Below are 24,465 nucleotides of genomic sequence, written 5' to 3' on the forward strand. Positions count from 1 at the left end.
AACTGTTTTCCCATCAGTGGATTCAGCTGGCGGAAGTAGAAGGGGAAAATGAGATGCACATCTTGATTGGCTGTTCCTTCAGCCCAGTCGAGCATAAACTTTTGCACCAGGAAGGTCTTTCCAATTCCTGCGATTCCGTTGGTCAGCACTGTTTTTACAGGTATGTATTCTCCAGAAGGATGTTGGAACATGTCTCTGGGTTTGACAGATGTCTCAGTGTCTCTGGGCCTCCAGACTTTCTGGATCTGTTGGACCTCATGCTGTGTGTTGATGTGTATGTCACGGCCGGCTGTGATGTACAGCTCTGTGTAGATATCAACCAGACGCTTTTTATCTTTTGCCCAGCCTTCTCGTGTATACAGAATCTTGCCCTTGAAGTTTGATTGAAGAATTCTTTGGTAATCTGTGATGTGGCGTCGCTCTGGTACTGGAACCATCCCATCTGTCAAAGACAGGGAGTAGGTTAGTGTGTGTACACATACAGACATTGAGCATTAACTTTTAGAGGCAGCCCAGTCTGTTCCTACAAAGCAATACAGATCCATCATTGTCCAAAACACGTCTCTGATGCAGATGATTCAACATGGCCGACACAAAAGTGCCACACTGTTAGTGTTAAAGCTACAGAACATCTCATCAGTGTGAATCAGGTTCCTCAGTCTCACTCCTCCTTTCATGACAGATTAGTGCCCCCTGCAGCGCTGGTCCAGTTCATCTTTAATTGATCATGCTGTGTTCAACTAAACAGGCATTTATTACACTAACACAACTAAACAGTTCTTATTTCTACACTGAAATAAATGTTAATTAGTTCTTAAAACAAGGACTTGAATTGTGCCATTAGTATGAGAATTAATATGTAAATATTTGTTTCCAAATGTATTTCTGTAAATTATTTATTGTGATACTATATTTGAAAGATGTCAGCGTGACAGTGTTCAGGGTGTGGTTGTGTTGTTACTCAGTTGCATTCCCTGTTAGTTTGTATCACTTATCAGTTAGTTATGAGTTATTGATCTGCACCATCAGTGAGGAGGGCTGTTAGTGTGTATGTGTCAGTGGTGGAACCTACCTAAGTATTTGTACTTCGTTACTGTGCTTAAGTAAAAATAATAGTGCACACTTAATACTTTTACTCCACTACATTTTGCAAAAATAAAATGTACACATGACAAATTGTGATTAACTGCGTTTAATGCTATGAAATTCTTAGATATAAATAATAAAAAATAAATGTGCATCGTTTGCATCTAAGTAATATATTGAACTCATATTTAAAGAATCTCAAACTGATAAAAGTATCAATGTAGCTAATATATTTCACTATGTAACTGATTGATCTATTACTATATATTGATATATAGTCATCTCCCTGAACACACCTGGTCCCACCAAGCGATTCACAACCCGATCCAATCACATGACTCGACTGCTTCAAACGTCACTGAAGTGGTTCAAACGTCACTAGTCACTTGACAGTGGTTCCAAACAATTGCTTCATGAGCTTCCGCATGTGTCGGAGCCTCGGGTGTCAGAGGACCGTCCTTACCTGTCTCTACTCCACTACAAATGTGAAAAGTCTGTAGTTAAATGTACATTTATGAATACCAAACAGGAGAGTGGTGGTTGTCTCCAGGAGTGTGGTGGTTTAGAGCGGCAAGGTGAGTTCCAGTTAAAGAACTAGGATGCACATGTCCTGTTAAAGGCTGATTTGTTTTACTGTGGTCTGTAATAACAACAAAGGAAAAACAGAATTCAATAAACTAAATTGCAAGTAACTGTATTCAGCACTCAAATATGTAACACAAATCATGAACCGTAAACGAATCCTCTCACACGAAGCTCACGTATCCCGCATATTAGCTTGTTAGCTATTAGCTTACCAACATAGTAACACAAGATAGCATTAACTAATGTTGGGTGAAAGAATTTATTCTGCATGGTGTTAACATGCAGTGTGTTCAGATATATAAGTATTCATGTTTATATGTGTTTATCGCTTAATAATGTGATTTTCATAAGTGTTTATGTGTTAGGAAATTTTATAGAAAATCAAAGTAATTTGAGGATACTGAATGTATTAATAAGTAATTTCCTAGTATGTCATATAATGTTGTTTTCTGCAGTTCAGGCTGTGGCAGATGAGATCAGTTGTTTTTCTGTTCTCTGGAGAGAGCTCCGGTTGGTACGAGATGGTCATAAATTCAGACTAAGGACAGCAGCACCTTTGACCTGATAAAAGCCAGATTCTAAAGGAATGTGTTTTTCTCCTGAGTACCCAGTTTTATGGTCACCCCCAGATTGGACTCACAACCTATGAGATTTGAGGAATTGAAGTTTTACCTTATTTGGCAGTAAACACTAATGGTCTAGTTGCTGTATGAACCAGGGTCTGCAGGGGGGCGGTAGATGCCCCTGTGGGCCGGCAGGCAGGAACGCCCATGGGGTATATCAATGTGTGAATTCCATGTCCAGTTGTTGTTGCATTGTTCGTTGTTGCTGTGTGGTTGTTTGTTCTTGTTGGTTGTCCTGTTCTTGTGTTGTTCTTGTTTGGTTCTGTGTGTGCAACAACCCAGAGCTCTGCGACTCAGAATTTGCCTCATTGTTTAATAAATTATAATTTTGAGACCAGAATTTATCCGCTCCTTCCTTACAAACTAATTCAGGGGGTGATCAGAAGGAAACAAGGGGATTTTCACCCCGACAATTTGGCGCCCGAACAGGGACTCGAAGGAGTGTGGGTCAAATGACATCTTGCCTGACGGAGTGACTACTGGCTGGCCAATAATAACAAGGTAAGCAGATACCTGTTTAATCAAAATTCTGCACATTGGACAATCTAAATTAAGTAGTCACTGGGATGGGTACGGTGTTTTAGAGTTCAAATTGTAAGAGGCAGATTGTAAGTCTTAATAAGTGAAGTAAAATGAGATGAAGTAAAAGAAAATGAGATGAAGTAAAAGAAAATGAGATGAAGTAAAAGAGAAAATGAGATGAAGTAAAAGAGAAAAAGGAAAAGTGACACTGAGAGAGATATTAACCAATTAAAAATAAAAAGAATAAAAAAAGGGTTAATACAATAACGTGAATGAGCGTTATGTCATTGGGAGTGGCATCCCCCGCTATATTTGGACGCAAATATAGATAAAGCTCGGTTGAAAGCCCGTGGGATTTGATGACCCCTGAAACGACAGTGATGACCGCCTAAAGCTTAAAAAATAAAAAAAAAAAGGGTCACACAGAGGAAAAGTGTCACAGTGATCACAAAATAATAAAGACAAAAAAAAGGATCACGAGAAAAATGAAAAGAGAAGAAAATATATAGCCTATTGTTTAAGTTGTGTTTTATGTATTGAAAATTGTGTTTAATTGTTTTGACCTTGCGCCGTCGAGGAAAGGTGTTTACTCCGTGCCGTCGGAGAAGTGAGTGTGTGTGTGTAGGCCTATGTGTGTGTGTTTGTAGGTTGAATGAGTGTCTGTGTGTGTGAAAGTGTGTTTAAGTGAAGGTGTGTGACTCTGTTGCCAGAGTCACAGTGAGGGATAGAATAAGGCACATATAGAAGGTACATTTTTAACATACAGCAGGTACGCAAGAAGGATTTGGTGAGTGGTAATCATGTCTACGTGGAAGACAATTGATGAACAGATGAGTAAGATGTTGAGCCGTTGCTGCGGACAGGCAGGACCAGAGGGACAACAGAAGGCTGCAGCTAAGATGGAAGCAGCAGTGTGTACAGCAATGACAGGACAGGGAGTGAAAGGAGATGATAAAAAGCCACTAAAAAGTGTGATTGCAACAGTGGAGAATAGAGTTAAACTAGAGAGAGAGAGAAAGGAGGAGATTATTAGATTATTAGTGTTAGAGACAGTTGAGTTGAAGGAGGCAGTGCAGGCTGATGAGGAGAGACGTAAGATTCTATTCAGGCATATCTGTGCTGCATAGATGATGATTGTGAGGAGTCTGGTAGTACCACTGACATTAAACAGGAAGTAGAGAGCGAGGGAACTCAGGGGGCGGAGATACCGTTTTCCCTATTCACCCGCCTCTGCTGTAGCTTCTGCTTCGCCTCAGACCCCACTTCCTGGGATGTACCCCATCATGACTGTCCCTGATGGGAGGGGGCGAGTAACAGACAGACAGACAGGAGTGAACTCTAGTCAACTTGGTGCCCAGCAGCACTGGTACAGACAGGCAACAGAGGAGGGGCTTCCCCTGTTGCTTCAGCAGGCCCAGAAAAATGACCCTGATTTACCAGGAAGTGATTCTATTGCTTGGGAGAGACATGTTGTACACCATATGAATTTACACACAGACACAGAGACCATGGAGATGAAAGGGCTGCAGACACAATTATTAAAGCTGCAAATAGCTCAAGCTAGAAAGAAAGCAGCATATCAGAGGAAAATGAAGAAATACACCCCTGCATCACAGAGGGTGGTTCAGCCTCAGCCTGCTCCCCCACCTCAGCCACAGTCCCCAGTTGTGGGAAATCTTGATATGTATTTAACCCCATCTTGGGTCACCCGCCCCCACTATCAAGGTGGGTGGGGTCAATATCATAGAGGAGGTAACTGGAGGGGAAAAGAGGGTGGCCGTAGGGGAGGGGGGCATGGAAAGGGTGGATACAGCGGTTTGAGTGGAGGTGACTGCTTCTATTGTGGAAAACCTGGCCACTGGGAAAGAGACTGTCACTACAAGCAGCCCCGTCAGTGACCACAAGGGGCTCCCTGGTATCCTCCCCAGGGAAATGGCTGTCAAAGATCACACCGGCATCTCACATCGTTTCGTCGGTTGGCTTCTTTTGGGAAACCTTTGCCATTCACAGAACTTGTGAAACTGTGTTAGCAGCACCACAGACATTGTTTCATTTGCTCCAGCTCATCACCAGTGAATTTGATGGGCAGAGACTTGTTGATCAAAACTGGAACCTCCCTTATGTGCTCCCCAGATGGATTAATAGTGACTTTTCTTACTGGACAGTGGCTGATGAGAACCACTATGATACAGATGTCTTGTGAAGATATCTGCTGGACTCGTTTTTACCTGAGTCTCCTTAAGGGGGCGGTCTCCTCAGTCTATTCCAGCTGTGGAAACCCTGGATAATGTCTTTCTGACCCTATAGGCTGTCCACTGATCCCTGTAGGTTATTCTCTTCTATGACAGGTGTGAGGATCTCTTCTATCAGGAGAGGTTCTACCTCCTAATGAGAGGGACTACATTGGTCCATCACAGCAGATAAATTGTTTGTGACTGAGGAGGGAGTAGCTGCTGACGTATAGTTAACACCAGAACAGTTTTAAATGGCTCAAAATGGCAGATAATAGTGTGCCACTTGTTTGCTTAGTAATTGTATCACACATAATATTAAAGAATTAAGCTCCATGGTTAGGAAATGTAAAGCTATTTCTAATAAATAGGCACAGAGGATAGGTGTTTAGAATTCTTCATCCTTTAAAGCTTATTAGGTTGCCATTCATACAGTAGAGGCATAATAAGGCTCAGGAGATGTTAGCCACACTACCACATAACATCTGGTCTTCATCATTTACTGATGTAGGTTTTGTGCCTCCTGTACTCTTGTCTCTTTCATTGTCTCAACTTCCATAATGATCTGGTTCTCCTAGATCACTTAGTCCCATTTTATCTTGATGTTTCTGAAACAGGTGGAGCTGTGAATGGTGTTCTGTTTCAGAAAAAAGAGGGTGAGACAGGATTAATGTATTTGAGTTTTAAACCGGACAATAAACTGTTTGATTAACTATTACATTCCACAGCATGGATTGCCAGAATGGATCTCATTTTAAGAGTTTAGACCTGGAAAAGGTAGAGCAGACTTTAGGCCTAAAACATAGGTATGGTGCAGTATATCAATCATAGTTACAGGGAAAAGTGGAAAGGATGAAACTACAACCTAAAACAAAAATTGGCTAAAATCTGTGCACAGACCAAATTTATATGGGTTCAAGTATTATCTATTGTATTGATGTTCTGGTAATAACGCCATATAATGTACACCCTATGAGCTTCTTACAGGTCGACAGTTTCCTGGACCAGCTGGCCGGCTGAGACTGAAGAAGTATGCAGTATGGTATTAATATAAACCATAATATAATGAATTTAAAGCTTTGGTGTTAGTATTTGTATTACAGGAGAAAGGAGAGATGGAGAGTCCAGAAGGAGCCACACACAGCTGAGTGGGTCCTCCTGAAGGTGATAAAGAGAAAGTGGTCGGAGCCACGGTGGACGGGACCATATCAGGTGGTAGAGAGGACATCCCATGCTGTGCGGCTGAAAGGGAAAGGAGACACCTGGTATCACTGGAGCCAGGATGGACGCTGGCCGACATTAGAAGGAGCAGGAGGAGGATAAAATAAAAGGGGCAGAATAATCCCCTGAAACCAAGAGTGTGACCAGTAGGTAGTCTACCCTACTTGGTTGAAGAGGATGAGACGGTGAATACACATACATGAGCAATCATCAGGATCAGCGTGGGACTAAGAGTGATAGGCGAAGTTAAGCGCATCACTCCAACTAAGGGTGATAGGCGAAGTTAAGCGCATCACCCCACCAGGAGACGAACCACAGTCATCAATAAGGTCAGCTGTCGAAAGGAAGGTCTAAAGTTTCAGGAGCAGAGGTTTGAGGTCCTGTTACCAAGAAGACTCCAGCTGACAAGATGGGACTGTGGGGTAACTGGAGGGTGTTGGGAGCTTGTGTTTTCATGTCTGTAGTTAGTGTATCTTTGACTTTTTCTGTGTAACATAATTTCGTGTGTACTTATTTTGTCAGTTTTCCAGGATCCAATGGTATGTCAAATCCAGGGCCCAGCAGGGTGAGGAGAGCACCAGGGACAGGAGGAGATGTATGTGTGAGAAACAGGGGAGGTATAGAGTTAGACTACTATAAGGGTTCAGAGTTCTCTTTTATCTTTGATTTGTGCGCAGTAATCAACTGCGGGGGACATAATGTGTCGTGGAGACAGTATGGCGTCTATGTTTGTGGATTGGGGTGGCAGCACACAAATTGGGCACCTAAAAAAGCTAAAACCACCTCAGGCGGGCGGATCTTGTTCAGTGGGTATTTCCATATACAAAGAGATTGGAGCTGCACGCAGAATCCCATTATGTTATCAATTACTGGCCTGGACCACAACCCTTATGTTAAATCTTCCGGAGTGCCTGGCCAATGTTGGGACTCCTAACCCGACATTGTAGTCCATAAGCTCACCCCGTTCGATGTATTAGCGTTATCTACTGGTTATGAGGATGATAATATTTGGTTCAGATGGATGGTAAAACAGGTGAGGGAGCAAAACATGTCAGGTTGTGTTGCCTGTGCATCAGCGAGGCCCCACCTGTGCACTGAACCTGCCCCATTATATCCAGACGATGCATGGGGATTTGATTTCAGATGACTTTGGATATGTTATTGGCAGAGAAAGGAGGTGTATGTGCTATGTTTGATGAAATGTGTTGTACTTTCATTCCCAATAACACTGCTCCCGACGGTAAGGTCACTAAAGCTTTAGAAGGTTTGAGAACTCTTTCCAGTATGTTGCATGAGCACTCAGGGATAGATAACCCCCTGGACGACTGGCTGATTAGGGTGCTGGGACCCTGGAAGGTGGTAGTATGGTATGTCACTAATCACTTCTTTTGCAGCATTCTTGGGTATTTTGACTACATGTGGTTGTTGTTGTTATATTCCCTGTGTGCACTGTTTAGGTTACAGGTTAATTGTGTCAGCAATTGAAAAGAAGGATTCAGGTTTTCATTCTCCTTCATATCAGATGCCTCTGCTGGCAGCAGAGGTGCCCGTGCCAGGTGACGACGAGGAAGATTTGTTGTGAGCTCTTATAAGAGCTCAAAAGAGGGAATTGTTGGGTGAAAGAATTTATTCTGCATGGTGTTAACATGCAGTGTGTTCAGATATATAAGTATTCATGTTTATATGTGTTTATCGCTTAATAATGTGATTTTCATAAGTGTTTATGTGTTAGGAAATTTTATAGAAAATCAAAGTAATTTGAGGATACTGAATGTATTAATAAGTAATTTCCTAGTATGTCATATAATGTTGTTTTCTGCAGTTCAGGCTGTGGCAGATGAGATCAGTTGTTTTTCTGTTCTCTGGAGAGAGCTCCGGTTGGTACGAGATGGTCATAAATTCAGACTAAGGACAGCAGCACCTTTGACCTGATAAAAGCCAGATTCTAAAGGAATGTGTTTTTCTCCTGAGTACCCAGTTTTATGGTCACCCCCAGATTGGACTCACAACCTATGAGATTTGAGGAATTGAAGTTTTACCTTATTTGGCAGTAAACACTAATGGTCTAGTTGCTGTATGAACCAGGGTCTGCAGGGGGGCGGTAGATGCCCCTGTGGGCCGGCAGGCAGGAACGCCCATGGGGTATATCAATGTGTGAATTCCATGTCCAGTTGTTGTTGCATTGTTCGTTGTTGCTGTGTGGTTGTTTGTTCTTGTTGGTTGTCCTGTTCTTGTGTTGTTCTTGTTTGGTTCTGTGTGTGCAACAACCCAGAGCTCTGCGACTCAGAATTTGCCTCATTGTTTAATAAATTATAATTTTGAGACCAGAATTTATCCGCTCCTTCCTTACAAACTAATTCAGGGGGTGATCAGAAGGAAACAAGGGGATTTTCACCCCGACAATTATGCATAACTAAAACTACACAATAATAGCACAAGACGGCCGTTTATAACGTCATTTATCTCACCTTCTGGCATCTACGCACAGCAATAAACCAGGGAGACACACGGTGATTAGGAACTTCTAATCATCCCCTGGAGACACACTCAGAACACGGACCTGTTCTCCGACATGGGTGTGATGCGTTCAATGACGTCAGAGCTGCTATGGTGCGTTCATGAACGTCAGACATGTAAAACTTAAACTTACAAGGAAACAAACTAATACTGAAAGAAACTCAGTAAATAAGGTAATAACAGTCACACTTTCTAACAAACGACAACTCACAGTTGTGTTTCTTACAGTCCGATAGCAACCGATTAGTTCGCAGTTTCTCTTTAAAACGCAGAATATGAACCATCTGAAGCTATAAAACATAAAAACATCAGCCAATCCTCCGGGTGGACCCTGTAGGAGTATTGGCTGGTCGTCCCTCTCTACGTGCATGATGGCCGAAGCCACAGACCGCAGCTCGTCTTCAGGTGATTTGCATCCATGTGATTGGAGGCAAATCAGGGTGAGGTCCGAGAGAAAGGGGCGTGTGTTTAAATCTGGCTGACTCTCACTGAGTTTTCAAAACCTCCTACCCTACCTTTAAAATGATTTCTTTGATTATTTTATCCTGTTCAGATCCTTTGCAATGGAAATCAATAATATATATTTGGTGCCTGAGTACTTTTAATACTTTAAGTACATTTAAAAGTAAGTACTTAAAACTTTTACTTAAGTAGGATTGTTCTGCACTTCTACTTTTAAGTATATATTTTGCTGGGTATTTGTACTTTTACTTAAGTACCAAGCTTCAGTACTTCCTCCACCACTGGTATATATGTGTATTTGCCAAAGTCAAGGTTGGTGAAGGCCTGGGTGGTTGAGTTAATCCACACTCTCCACCTGGATTGCTATACTGCTAAAGTGGAAATTAAGTCTTGCAGTCAAGTCTCTTATGTTGTCATGAGGTCACAACACATATGAGTATGAGTTTTGAGGCTTTGTTGAAGCTTCGACCCCTGATTCAATAAAAAGGTTCATTACTCCAGGCTTCAATGACACAGTGCTCGGGTAGGACATCTAGTGGTGAATAAGATGAATTGCGGTGTGTGTCATTGGTTCATGGATTGGTTGGGATTTGAATCGCCGTGCTCAGTCTCAGTCTCGTTCGTAAATAAATCATAATTAGGGCTAATCAAAAATCAAGATTAATCCAATTCAAGTTTTTGACACAATTAAAGCATTTGCGGGGGCATACGAGGCTGGATGGTGGTGTAGGGGAGTCATTGTGGGTTTAGGAGCGAGAGGCACACACACAGAGAGTTTGTCTATCCAAGAGAAACGTGATAACATTTCTTCTACTAAAATGTACACAATGACAAATTGCGATTAACTGCGTTTAACGCTATGGAATTCTTAGATATTAATAATAAAATAAATGTTGAAAGTTTGTATCTAATTAATATATTTAACTCATATCTAATCAATGTATCAGTGTATCTAATATATTTCACTAATTAATTAATATATTACTATATATTGATATATCTACATTAAATAAGGGATGTCCTATCCCTGAACACACTCGATCACCAAGTGATTCACAACCCGAACCAATCACATGACTCGTATGCACTCAACTGCTTTGAACGTCACTGGGTGTCAGAGAACCATCTTTATTGACAGTTCTCAGCTGCTGCTCAACATGCTTCACATGTCTTAATTAAACTTACCAACATCTCTGTGTTAGTACCTGCAACACTGCAAGACTTAAAGGTCCACTTCCATGGCTTAGCCACAGAAGGAACCAGGTGGCAAGAACATTTAACTCTAACTCTGGAAATTTCTAGAGGGCCTTTTAATAAAGAGAGTTAATTACAAACCAAAAACTGGGGCCTTCCAGTCTACAGGACCCCATACCTACATCAGATGTGTTTAAATTCAACATAACATGTTTCACTCATAATGTATTAAACACTAACATAGCATTGGCTCTGTAGTCATGGAAATAAAGGGTGTGACAGAGCTAGATGTTGGTCTGCAGAGCTCCATGCTTTTCATCTGTTTGCTCCATTGTGTTAGTGTTAACACTGACCTTTGACATTAAGCGTCACTCTTTTCTTCATCAGGATGCGTCCCCCACTGCTGTAGGCGGTGCAGGTGTAGATGTTGTTGTCTTCACCTGTGGGGTGTCTCAGGGTCAGACTGAAGTCTCCAGGTTTCATTGGGTCTTTATTCATCTTTGCTCTTTGTGTGTACAATGCATCCTGTTGTTCAGGTCGATCAGAGCCGTTCTCATGCACGTGAACCGTCTGGTTTTTACTGTCCATCCACTCCACTTTACCTTTTTTAGGCAGGCAGACTATGGTTTTGCAGGGCAGCAGGACAGAGTCGACATGTGAATCCACTTCCATGTAGTAATCTGAGGGACAACAAATAGCAACATGGGCAGTAAAGACATAGTAACTGCTCTGTAGTGCTTTCTATGTACCTAATGCACTTTTCTTTGCATTGATCCTTTCACATGCAGAATTCCCCCCATCTATTGTTGAAGGATTTCACTCAACATTGTATTCCAAGTTTACAATAACAGAGTGTGGATCTGAAATGATAAGCCGACCCAGAGCGGTGTGAAGATACAGCTTTTATACAGGTGGGGTAGTGGGTGTTTTCAAAGGCAGGGCTCAGGAAGACAACTTACAAAGAATGAAGGGAGCAAAAGAGTAGGTGAGGAAGAAACAATAACAGGAGAAGGAAGACCTTAGGGATATCCAGGGGCCGTATTCACAAAGATTCTTAGAAATCCCTTATCTTAGCCTAAAAAAAATGAGTAAGGACTAGCTTGAAAATGATTCAACATTCCCAGAGCGACTCTGAGGAAGGAGCAGACTAAAGGTTTTAAAGAGGTGTGGTTGGCCCAGTTGTTTTAGCAGATGTGATTGGTTGACAGAAAAACATGAGAATATGTTGCTAATACATAAGCAACATTAATTGGACAGTGACAGTGGCCGTATGCCCCTTAAATCACCTTTAAGTTAACAGTCCTTACTAAGATTTGTAGTCTTCATATTCAACCACAGATTCCCGCTATAGTTCTAATCTGTAACTTTTTATGAGTTCAGCGTCATTCACAGTTTGGAGAACGTTTCTCCTCTCTGTCGCTCTGCCATGTTCTCCCTGTTCAAGGAACGATTAAACCCTCTATTAAGTCCTCCTCTCCTCTCTTGACAGTTTTTTACCTTAAGACAACTTTTATCTTTACTGGGATTTAGTCTTAATTATAAGGGAAGAATTTCAACACTAAGGGAAACTGTTAGCACTAAAAAGCCTTCTTTTTGAGTCACCTTCCGTGTTCCTGTGTTCTTGTATGTTTTGGATTATTCTTTACTTGGGTTTTTCTTAGTTTGATTTAGTATTTAGAGTAGTGTTTTGTTTTTGAAATAAAACTTCACCTGGCATGCTGAATCCTGCCTGCACCTGAGTCCTCGTTCAACAACTCTCCCTGACACCCTCTGTTTTCCACAACAACACACTGAAAAAAGTGAACTCAGTGAGTTGTTGGATCAAATGTCCAATTTAATTATGTGTGTGCTCCTTGTTAATGCAACACAAACCAACTAAGTAAATTCAACACAACACTGTTGATTAAATCGCACAATCACCAATGTGATACCTATACCAGTTGTTGGCTGTGTGACATGCACAGTTCCCCTGATGACGTACACTCAAAAAGTGAACTCAGTGAGTTGTTGGATCAAATACACGTAATTATGTCCAATTTCATTTTTGTGTTTTGTGTCTGGGTAGGTCTTTCCTGCCACCTAGTTCCCTCTATGACTATGCTCATGCTGAACCTCTAAGTCTTGCAGTCTGACAGGTATTAACAAACAGATGTTGGTAAATTTCATTAAGACATATGATGCACATTCTGAAATACTGTAAAGTCATGGTCTTCAAGTCTTATTCATCAGGGTGTTTTTATAGTCATGAGATTGATTTAATGCAACTGGGCTCAAAGTTTTTCTGTAGACATTTCGTCTTCTTTATTTCCGGCAGACTAGATGCCATATGGCATGTTGCTGCCTCCCACAGGTCAGGTTTGGTAATGGCTCGATGTATGTACGTTCATTTCAGAGGGAGAGAACTCCTGTTGCTGTGATAAAATTCAAAACTGCTTTCACAATGTGTGGCTGGTTTTCAGATGGGTTTAACATGCCTCGCAGTGATGATCTGATAATTCCAGTGTCCAGTAGAGCATAAATAATTGCTCTCTCTGATCTTTATATAACCAACAGTCCATCAACACATGCTCAACTGTTTGGAATGTATTGCAGACTCTGCAAAGACCGTCTTCATGCTTCCCAATCTTTTGAAGATCCCATGCCAAACCACAATGACCTAATCTGAGTCTGGTCATAATTACAGCCTGTCTTCTTCCTTGACCAAGATAACATGGTTTTGTATTTACTTTGTTTTGAATAGAAATGTGGAATGTGGAATATTCTTTTATGACAGACCCCCACTCACTCACACCCATACACACTGATAAATTAGGCTTCATTCTTAAGGCCATTTTGGCGCCCAGAGAAACCCCACTGACACTCAGCCTTCTCAGTTCTATACAGCATTATTAGTAATTCAATAATAAGATCTGGCCGGGCTCCCAGACTACCCTTCTCCAACACTTCTAGCACAATCAGAACATATAACCTCCTCCACCCATTTTAACGCCCAGCAGCAGTCAGCTCTGTTGTATAGACTGAAACCCCCTCAGACATTCGGATGAGCTTTAAAATATCATACTGTGGTATGTAAAAAGCAAAGCCAGCTGCACCACTCTTTGGGTCCTTAGCTCCATCAGTGTAAATCTGAAGGAACCCATTCCAACCAGTTTCAAGTCTGTGTCTCACCATGCTATTATATCCAGAGTTTTGATCAGTTTTAATGTTAAAATCAACTTCTGGAGCGGGCAGAAGCCATGCTGGTAAAACTGGCCAGAGGATCCGAGGAGCCACCCCCTCTCCATTTCTTGACCTTTTTATTCGTCCCACTCCCCACTCCCAGGTATCATGCATCACTGATTTGTTGGATGTTTTCCTTCATAACCTTTCAGTTTAACTATATATTGCATTGCAAGTCTGTCCCTTCTCAAGAATAAAGGTGTTTCAGCCATCTCAACAAGTAAGGCTGGGATTGGAGTAGCACGGAGGGCCCCACAGCACACTCTGAGGGCTTTTGCCTGGACGACATCAAGTTTTTTCAGTGCTGACTCAGCTATCTGTGGACACTGCACATACACATATATACACACTCTAACAGCCCTCCTCACTGATGGTGCAAATCAATAAATCTCATAACTATTAGTGTTGGTAAGTTGGTAACTCTTTTTACTCTCTAACACTAAATTGAATGAATCTCTTTGTGAGTCATTTCGTTACTTTTTACAGCAGGTGGTGCTGTTTCCTTCTTGTTGGCATTGTAGAAAAATGCAGCGGTTCTCAGACACTAAATACTGAAGACAACATGGTTTGTTTCAGCTGACAAAAGTATAATGCACAACTACCACCAGCAATTCAAAGCATGTGAAAATACACACCACAATAAAGTGACTTCTGTCCTGCATCCTCCCTGCCATTGTTATTTTTAACAGTGCAACAGTGACAGGTAGCTGTCACATGACAAATGAACGAGAGACTGTACTGCTCCCCACACAGCCTGAGCTGTGAACAAGAATGATGACAAATCTGTGCAGCCTGTCACATGACAAATGAATGATGAACGAGAACAAATAACGAGGAACAAATCTGTGAATCACTCACTGATATGACTCGCTGCTCCAGAGTCATGTAAAAGATTGGTGACGATATTGAACGAAACGTTTGTGGATGGATGGATGGATGGATGGATGGATGGATGGATGGACATTTATTTGGAATTTACTTAGTTGGTTTGTGTTGCTTTAACAAGTATACATTTTAAGTTACACTTATTAAATTGGTTTAGGTTTTAAAACCAAACACAAAATCCTAATTAAAGTGCACAAAATTACATTTATTTGATCCAACAACTCACTGAGTGCAGTTTTCACATGGTGCACATATCATCGTTTTCAAAAAACGTTCCGCTTACATTAACCTGCATAAATACGCTCCCAAGAGCCATCATAACTATGCCAAGCCTGTGGGTGGCAGTCTGGCTCTTTGTGTCAGAAGTTGTTCTAAAGTTGCTGAACCTGGAGACCTAACATGTCTCTGCTCCTCTACACAGTAAGAGGAGCTGTATTTGTAAATGCAAACATAAATGTGCTTACACCAACAGAAATGCAAACGCTACCATGCTTCCATTACTAGACTACAAAAAAGGTCTGCTGCAAACTCACTTTTTCTCTGTTTTTGTCTCCGTTTTTCCTAAATCTCCATTTTTGCCTGAGTTTTTAAAAAGATTCGTTTTCAGAGGCGAAAAACTCTGGTTATGTGTAAATGAAAGGCACAAATGAAGGGAACAGTCTGTTTTTACAGCTACCCGTGTATGACAACAACCTGGAGCTGAATGCCCAGAAGACAGTGGAGACTTTCAGAAAGTACCAGCTCCATCACCCCCCTCACCCTGACAGACACCCCCATCTCCACAGTGGACTCCTTCCACTTCCTGGGTACCACCATCACCCAGGACCTCAAGTGGGAGCTCACCATCAGCTCCCTCATCAAAAAGGCCCAGCAGAGGATGTACTTCCTGCGGCAGCTGAGGAAACTCAAGGTGCCAGCCAGGATGATGGTTCAGTTCTACACGGCCATCATTGAGTCCATCCTCACCTCCTCCATCACAGTGTGGTACGCTGGGGCCACTGCCAGGGACAAGCACAGACTGCAGCGTGTTGTGCGCTCTGCTGAGAAGGTGATCGGCTGCAGCCTGCCATCTATCGAGGACCTGTACGTCTCCAGGACTCTGAGGCGTGCAGGTCGGATCACAGCTGACCCTTCTCACCCTGGACACGGACTCTTTGAGCCACTCCCCTCAGGCAGGAGGTTACGGTCCATTCGGACCAGAACCTCACGCCACAAGAACAGCTTCTTCCCCTCTGCTGTTGGACTGTTCAACTGTAAATAATTACACTGTTCCACTTGTTCATATAAGGGTCCATGTTTGCCAGTACAACCACCACTCATGTTCTGTTCTGTTCATAGTATGTCTGTTATGTCATGTCAATTTATAGCCTTACTTTTAGTTTACATTGTTTACCCATTTACTTGACCTTATCTTATCTTATTTACCTTATTTTTATCTTATTTCATGTTAATTATTATACGTTTTATGTATGCACCAATCACTAAGGCAAATTCCTAGTAATGTGAATCCTCTTCACTTACATGCCAATAAAACACGATTCTAATTCTGATTCTGGAAACGGGGTCTCCCTCAACTTAAAGAAATCCTCAATCTGACATTCCACATTCCAGGAGCCACCACATGTTAACCAGCTATAGTGTTAAAGAGACTCACCTGACTTGAAATAATGTCGAAAATAAAACAAGAGGCCACCAGAAACACCAAGAACAACGACCAGGAGAATGATGAGGACTTTGGCCCAGGTTGGCAAACTTTCTGTGGAGGAACATGAAGAACAGGTCTGTACATGTGTAACAAGTAGGAGAAAGACCAAAGCAAACTCAACAGGTTGGATGGCCATCATGACTTTGACAATTTACACCATTGGTATGCGGACGAACTCCTCCTAGGGATTTGGCCCAATTGACTTGATATTTAGGGGATGTCACCTGAAGGACCTGCTGATCAAAAGTTATCTAGGGCTGTAATCAACCAAAGAAAGTCTTGGTCGACCGAAACCCTCAAGTTTCGACCAAAAATCGACTAATAGGGGGGGCTATTTACATCACGTGCATCTGTGCAATATCACCGCTCTGGATTTCTGAAAAATACCCTCATCTAGTGATATCAGCACAAAACCTACTGTTATGTTATAATATTTACAGACACTATCACTTCTCTCTGTACATGTCCTGCACACAGAGTGACGCTGAACACAGGAGCGCAGCTTGACGTTTGGATGATGGGGAGACTTAACATGCAGCCTGGTCTGGGTGTATCTAAAGCATGCTGCCGCTGTTGCGAGCGGGTACGCCTAAAGTTATAAAACAATTTATTAGACTAAGACATTGAAATACGTCAAATGTTCATATGCTTAAAACGGACGGGGCAGCGTGCTTTATTGATCTGCAAGGGGAAATTCAACCGTTTTTCGGGTATCTATTTTCATGAAACGCTGCCCCACTGCAGATGTCTCTGACATGGTAGAGGACTGACTTAAATGACACGGTCAAAACTAAATAAATATTCAGAAATTAGCACTTGGTACATTCCTCCTGATAAAATTAACGGTACAAAAAGTCGACCAATCAGAATTTTGGTCGAACCAGAACGTGCCGACCAATAAATCGACCAGTGAACTGGGAGATTTCAGCCCTAAAGTTATCAAAAGCTTTTCTCTAAGTTAAAGATTGTGGCCTCTGTGGCTCGCCAAAATCTGTTGACGTTTCATGATTTTGCCATGAAACTTCGAACAGCTCGACTCAACTTTGCCGTGCATCGTCTCAACGTCCTCAGTTTTTTTTTCATGTCATAACCGCCCATCCCTGAGCATGTGTGCATGCTGATGAGTCACCTGCAGAGCGCCACTTACAGGAAACCGGAAGTAACTGCTGCTTGACAATTTTCATGTATGAATCAAATGTTTTTGGATGTTTGATACACAGACGGGTCTCCACTATTCTCATGGGGTCTGGCTCCATCCAGTGGACAAACAGGGTACTGCAGCTGGTATAACTCCATCACAGATGCTCCAAAAATCATCAAATGTTTTACATGTGATACAGACCCAACCACGACCATGTGTGGGCATCTGTGGACAGCGCCACCTACTGTAAACAGGAGGTTACTGCACACTAACAATTTTTACATATATCGACAGATTTGTTGCACTGACTCACTGACAGCTCCTTTCCTGTAGGTGGCGCTGTGCAGGTGACTCATGAGCATGCAGACGTGTCCGGGGACGGACCGTTATCACATGAAAAAACTTTGAGGACATTAGGATGATGCACGGCGAACTTATGGCAGAGAGACAGCACAGGCATCTCCAAACAGAAATAGGTAACTAGAAAAAAATCTCGAAAGAATGTCAGTGTTGGCTTACGGGGGTGTAATCTATATGCATGCTTCTGCTCAGAGCCAACAAACTCTTCACACTGCCTACCATGGAGCCCTGAGGTTCGTCACAGGTCTCAGAGCTCTGACGCATCACTGTGTGCTTTATGACCGTGTTAGCTGGACTTCCCTGTCAGCTCTGTAATGTATAAGTGTAAACTGGGCCAGCAAAGCATAGCTTCCTACAGCCTTTGGGCCTTAATTTAGTATCTGTTCCAAAAGTTTGGGGTTGAGTTGGGAAAGAAGGCTTTTCGTTTCGTGGCCCCCACTGCTCAGAATCTTTTACAAGTATTACTCAGTATTACTCAGTATTAGTTTTCAATAAACATGAAAATTTAAATAATTTAGAATAAAATAAAGTTTCTTTCAAACAGGTTAAAAAGAAGGCTCTAATGTAATTCTGTAAAGTATTATTCAACAGTCATTTAAACAGACTGAAGTGTGCCTCCTAAGGTTTACTCTAAATATAGTATAGAGACTTAATGTTGATGAAGATTCTCAGTCATCCAGGTCATCATACGTAGAGATGATTGAAGCAAGGCGTCTGGACTTGGAGAGTTTTCTTGAAGACGTTTCGCTGCTTGGATGAGCAGCGAAACGTCTTCAAGAAAACTCTACAAGTCCAGACGCCTTGCTTCAATCTTCTCTACGTATAGAGACTTAAGTAACTCTTAAAGTTCAATGTGGTGGCAGCAACAGCAGTGAACCTCAATATAACGAGCTGGTAATGTTCACAGAGGCGGGTGCAGACGTGCTCGTAGCAAGATAATACATTCGTATACACGCGGCCCTTCCACTGCAACACATGCCACACACGCACACACACACACATGCACACAGGCTTAAAAGACACTTCGCTGCTGACGGCAGAAACAGCACTGAACATAAACGTGGAGTTCGCTTTAGGGACCAATTCCTCTGTTTTCGTTTTGTTTTCAGCCGTAGCTTCCTAACAGGGAGGCTGTCATTGGTTGGTCATGTTCACATTAAACACACTGAGAGTTGGCTGAAGGAAAAACTCATGTGTTTGCACCAACATAGAACTGCAATTAATAGAAGCTGCTCTACGGACGATAAAACGACCTGTCTGCTCTGTCAGATCGGCAACACGTTCAAATCCTTCACGATCTTTTATCGTCAAATCGCACACTCCTAGTCCTTATACATATATCTGTATCATTCTGCGATCATTTGTTTCTGAATTCATCTCCTCTCAGGAGTAAGAGAAAAGACATTACTAAGACAAATGAGGTTGAGTGTTAAAATGTTCTAGAAAGTTCATACATTTTAAAAAGTCTCAAAAAGATGTCTTTCGAGCACATCATGGATGTTTGTGTTGATGGTTTAAGTTTTCAAACTCAAAAATGACAAAAAACAGAATCTAAATCACAAGGTGTCAGTAATAGGTCTTTGTCTTTGAGACTTTCAAACAACCAGGTGAAGGTCTCACCATCATACAGCCATCTCCGAAACACCCTGTAAATGTACCAAATTGCTGCAGCTGGAAAAGAACCCTTTTTCCAGCTTTCAGTCAATTTGATGGAATAAAACTTACTGTGCGACAAGGAAAAATGGTGACCGTACACTCGGAGGCGTGGTCAAGTTTAACACTGTGTGAGTCTGTCCTAACACTAACTCTATTGGTGTTATACTAAAGGTCGGGTAGGAGGTTTCATTCTGATGCACAATTAGTGTAACTTCTCTTTACAATCCGATAGCAACCGATTAGTTCGGCAGTTTCGCTTTAAAACGAAGAATATGAATCATCTGAAGCTATAAAACTCTAAAAACATCAGCCAATCCTCCGGGTGGACCCTGTAGGAGTATTGGCTGGTTGTCACTCTCTTCCTGCTCAGCACCAGAGAGGTACGTGCATGATGGCTGAAGGCACAGACTGGTTTGGAGGCGTGGCTTTGGGGTGAACTCGAGAGAAAGAGGCGTGTGTTTACTTTCAAAATCTGGCTGACTCTCTGAGCTTTCAAAATCTCCTACCCTACCTTTAAACTCCTTAAATTGATTGAAAGAGAAAACAGAAGATGTGATTTGTATCTACATCACTGACCACTGACTTCAGACCAATCTCTTACCTCTGACGTGAGTCAGCTGTATTTTCTCTCTCAGGATGTCTCCGGCCATGTGGACAATGCAGGTGTAGGTTCCACTGTCTCTGTTTGTGGGGTATTTCAGGGTCAGACTGAGGTCTCCGGTCTTCAGCAGGTCTTTGTTCATGGTTGTGCGCCCACGGTAAAGACCATCCGGTTTTTTAGTGTGCTCACTATTGTTTGTAAAAAAAAGCACCGTCATGAAGTTCAGATCAGAGCGAGTCCACTCAACTGTGGTGTCTTCAGGCAGACCAGCTTTTGTTTTGTAGGGCAGGACAACAGATTCCACCCCCTCCATCGACTTCACCTGAACCTGGTGGACTAAAAGGACAATGAACATGATATCAACCAGGAGTAGCAGCTTAACTTACGACCTTCAAATTATTCATTTCTTCTCCATCACTTGGAGCTGCAGGCCATGTCAGCCATCAAGCGCTGTGAGATTTTTAGGTTCTTAGTTTCAAAATGTACCACAAGAAATGGATTATTGGTGCATGTGTGCACATAGAAAAGATGTGACTGCAGAAGATTGCAAACGATGTGAAATCAATCATTTCTATTTTGGTGTGTGTGCTGACCTCTGATCTAGAGTGTCCTCAGAGTCAAAACAAATTTCCAACCTTTCCATTTGACCTGACATGACACCAGTGCTAGCTGACCTCTGACCTGTATCTAGTGCAAGGTGTGCTGCTGACCTTTGACCTGCAGGTATACATCTGTCACTTTCTGTTCTCTTCTTCCATCACTGATGCTGCAGGTGTAGACACCACTGTCTGATTGTTGGGGTTCTTTCAAAGTGAGACTTAGGTTTTCAGAGTCTAAAGCGTCCGGCTTCATGGATGTGCGTCCATGGTAACGGGGGTTTTGTCCTGTTATATCACCATTTTCATCTCGCCTGTGCACAAATTTGGGATCAAGATCATTCCGAGTCCACATCACCATTGGGTTGACTTCAGGGGCAAGTTCTTGGCAGGGCAGCAGAACAGACTCTGCCCCCTCATACTCCTCCACCACAGCAGCCAGGGCATGCTGGGAAACTGTGAGGACAGACAAACAAACACAAATCAGATCCCTGATGTGGTTTTGGCCCAGGAGTCACATACTGTAGGTGACTACACATTACCTGCAGGGATCACAGAGATAAGTTTACTGACAGTCAGCCCAAACAACACATTTAAAGAAACAATAAATCACCTTAAAATATCTGTTTTATTACAGAGGAATAGGACTGTTTTCTATTCTGATGGCCACAGATCATTACAGACAGTTCTATCATTCTTCTTCATGTTGGCACATTGGGGACTTGTCCACACACAGCAACAGCTTGAACTGAAAACTGAGTGTGACAGAACACTGCCATGTCTTAATTAGTTTGAGTGCTGCACGGCAACCAAACTCTTGTTCTTCACTCTGTATTTTCTTCTTTCTTTTCATTCTTCCGTACGTTTTTTTGGTGCAGCATATCTTCAGCATGCATTGCCTGATTTCAGCCATTCGACTGTCCAAATCTTCCTCTCACAGAGGACATTCTGGGTCAACTTCAGTTTGTTTTTTCAAATATTAAGTAAATTATGCATCATTTCTAACACGGGAGTCTATGGGAGAGGACTGTAAGTCCCACTTGTTTTCATCCTTTGGCTGGGTGTGCCACTTATACTCAGGTGCGACTTATATATTAAAATATAGAATTAGTCAGCCTGTGTCCTGACGTCTCATCACAGATGTAATGGCAGCTGTTCTGTCCCTCTCCTGACGGTTCTCTTCTACCTCCAGCACACTTTGCATTCCGAGCATAGGTGACGCGCACGTTCATGGAACGTGTGCTTGCAGCTGAGCCTCAGACCTCACCTGGCAACAAGGAATTCTATTTTCTGATTGGTCGTTAGGCTAATTCCAGCAGCTATATGAGCGCACAGTAGAACTTGTTGAAATGCATGTGTCTCACTCTCAATGCCCTGCAGCCGTACCATTTAAGTTAAGAGGAATTCAAGAGGCAAGTTACGCTACAAACCTAGTGATTTAGGCTGGCCCGCTGGTGTGACTAATAGTCCGGTGCGACTTATATATGTTCTTTTTTTCTTCATTACACATTTTTTGGATGGTGTGACCTATAGTTACTTAAGTCACTCAAGGGATTAATAAAGTAAATCTAATCTAATCTAATCTAATCTAATCTAATCTAATCTAATGTGGTAACTAGTTCCACATGCTTTCAGCTACAGAAACTGTATTGGGATTTGTTCAAATATGTTTGGTTTTTAAAATCATAATAAAAATTCATCATTGAAGGGTTAATGAAGTTTTAACAGGCAGCTTATCATGTAGCATGTGTTTACAGAATTACATGTTTATGTTTTAGGAGCATTATAAGAAATGTAAGTAAGTCACCAATGGGTCAAATAGTCAGAGTAAGCTTTTAAGGTGCATCATAACATCACTCTTATGGGAAAGTAATCACTCTCACAGGGGAAGTGTGGTGAACCCAGGTTTATGAACACATGGGATCTGCCCTGAGAGGAGCAACAGGAGTGTGACACACACCTGTGTCTCCAGTGTCATCAGACAGACAGGCAGGTGGACAGCCAGGGCTGTTACCATGGTGACAGGCTGACACACAGAGGCATACAAAGCAGCCATGTTTGTAGTCTTTGTCAGACTTTAAGCATTGTATCTGTCATATTGATCATCCTTCAGCTGGATACTACTTTTCCACATTCAAATCACAGCCTGAGCTTCTTATAGTCTTATGGTTTTATTCATATGGTTTATTCACAGGCTGTTCTTTAAGCTCAGTGACTTCACTCTGTTCTTGTCTTCAGCAGTTTGTCTCTCATATCTTTCTAATATTCAAATATTTTTAGTTTTATTACTGTGAGGCAATCAAACTCTTGTTCTTCCCCCTCTTTTCTTTTAAATAGCACCTTCATCTTTTGAATTCTTAACCGTGTTTCAGTGAATTAAATTCAGATTGCAGATTCTCCAGCAATTCAGAGCAAAGCTTCAGCTGCAGGAATCAAACTTTTTCTTCAGGAAATGCTTTTCTAGTTCCTCTTGTTTTCATGAATGAAGGAATCCAGGTGCAATGAGCAGCTAAAAAAACAATATTCTCACCTGGAACAACCTGTTTACATCATAATAGACGGAGTGCTAGGGGTTATTAAAGCCCAGGAGATGCAGTCATCAGTTTAAATGGATACAAACAAAAGAAATGTCAGACTAACATGATAATCAGAGCAGGTAGGAGATGGCTTACCTTGTACAAGGATCAGAAACACCATAAACATCTTTATGTGTTGATCTGCTTCAGTCCGGGACATCAGCAGCAGGTCCTGACTTGATCCTTCCGCCCACCTCTGCAATCTAACAGGAGTGAAACTATGAGGAAACTGAACGCCTCTCCTTTCCTCAGAAGTGATCTGGCAGGCTGGACTTCATTCCACAGATGTGTCACGCTGTGGGAGGACCAATCAGAGCTCTGCACAAAGTCAAGCTCAGGTTTATGGTCAACAGAACGGGACCCCCTACAGCAACAGTTGGAGAGTTTTCAGAAATTTCAGAGTTCATTTAATCAATTTCAACACTTTCAGAGTTAAATTGTGTCCAGTTGTGGAGTTGTTTGACAGAGTTGATGAAAATCACTGCCAAGGTGCAATTAAGCCCCGCCTCTGCCTCCGCCCCAGAATGGCTGACGTGCATGTGGGTGTCAAGTTTCATGCATGGGTGGTGTTAAGGGTAAAACACTAGGAAATATAATAAAAACATACTATATACTATATTACACTAAAAATACTCACATACTTTTATGTTCTTTTTTTTGGTCAGCATTTATTTCACTGCTCCTCTAGGGAGGGGGGTGACTAGGGAGGAGTTGGGGTCGAACCACCAACCTTCCAGTTACTAGACAACCCTGCTTTACCACTGCACCACTGTTGTCCCCAAGAATAAGCAAAGGGGCAAGCAAAATTGAACTAGGCTTTTTTTGTCTGTACACAGCAAATTCAGAAGAGTTACATTTCTGGTGTCAAATTTAGGAGTTAGGAGTTAATTTAACTCTTAACAGAGTCAAATATTGTATGTTTTACTCTCTGAGCACTGATAGTTGGTGTTGAAATGTCAGAACGTGTGAGTGTCACAATGACATGTATCAGATTAAAGAAAAGTATATTTACAACATACAGTGTAAATTAGATTCAACACTGAGAAAGTTAATGTCTAACACTATACACTAGAGTTGAGAAAAACTAACAGGTCAGTGCTGGAGAGTGTTGGAGTTTAACTCTGAGAATGGTGACTAATACCTAGCAGTATTAGTATAGCAATAGTAGCAGTATAGTACTAGTTCATATACATGTACTATATATATGTTATAGTACTAGTAATATTAGTAGTATATAGTGACTAATAGTGACTAACCCAGTCTGTAAAGCCATTGGGGTTATAAA

General features: G+C 41.9%; 1 protein-coding gene across 1 annotated transcript in view; it reads right to left on the bottom strand.

Annotated features, from left to right (window-relative positions):
* Window positions 1-23,470, bottom strand: part of LOC114429877 (uncharacterized) — a 62,806-nt gene extending 39,336 nt beyond the window's left edge. Inside the window, exons 1-7 of the mRNA XM_028398488.1 lie at window positions 23,277-23,470; window positions 20,719-21,060; window positions 20,009-20,344; window positions 16,200-16,301; window positions 11,044-11,121; window positions 10,795-10,881; window positions 361-442 (exon numbers count right to left, since the gene is read on the bottom strand). Of these exons, the coding sequence (XP_028254289.1) occupies window positions 361-442; window positions 10,795-10,881; window positions 11,044-11,121; window positions 16,200-16,301; window positions 20,009-20,344; window positions 20,719-21,060; window positions 23,277-23,340 (1,091 nt within the window). The 5' untranslated portion in view covers window positions 23,341-23,470. The remainder of the gene's footprint in view (window positions 1-360; window positions 443-10,794; window positions 10,882-11,043; window positions 11,122-16,199; window positions 16,302-20,008; window positions 20,345-20,718; window positions 21,061-23,276) is intronic.
* Window positions 23,471-24,465: the final 995 nt, after the last annotated feature.

Source organism: Parambassis ranga, unplaced genomic scaffold (assembly GCF_900634625.1).
Source record: "Parambassis ranga unplaced genomic scaffold, fParRan2.1 scaffold_21_arrow_ctg1, whole genome shotgun sequence".
Lineage (NCBI taxonomy): Eukaryota > Metazoa > Chordata > Actinopteri > Ambassidae > Parambassis > Parambassis ranga.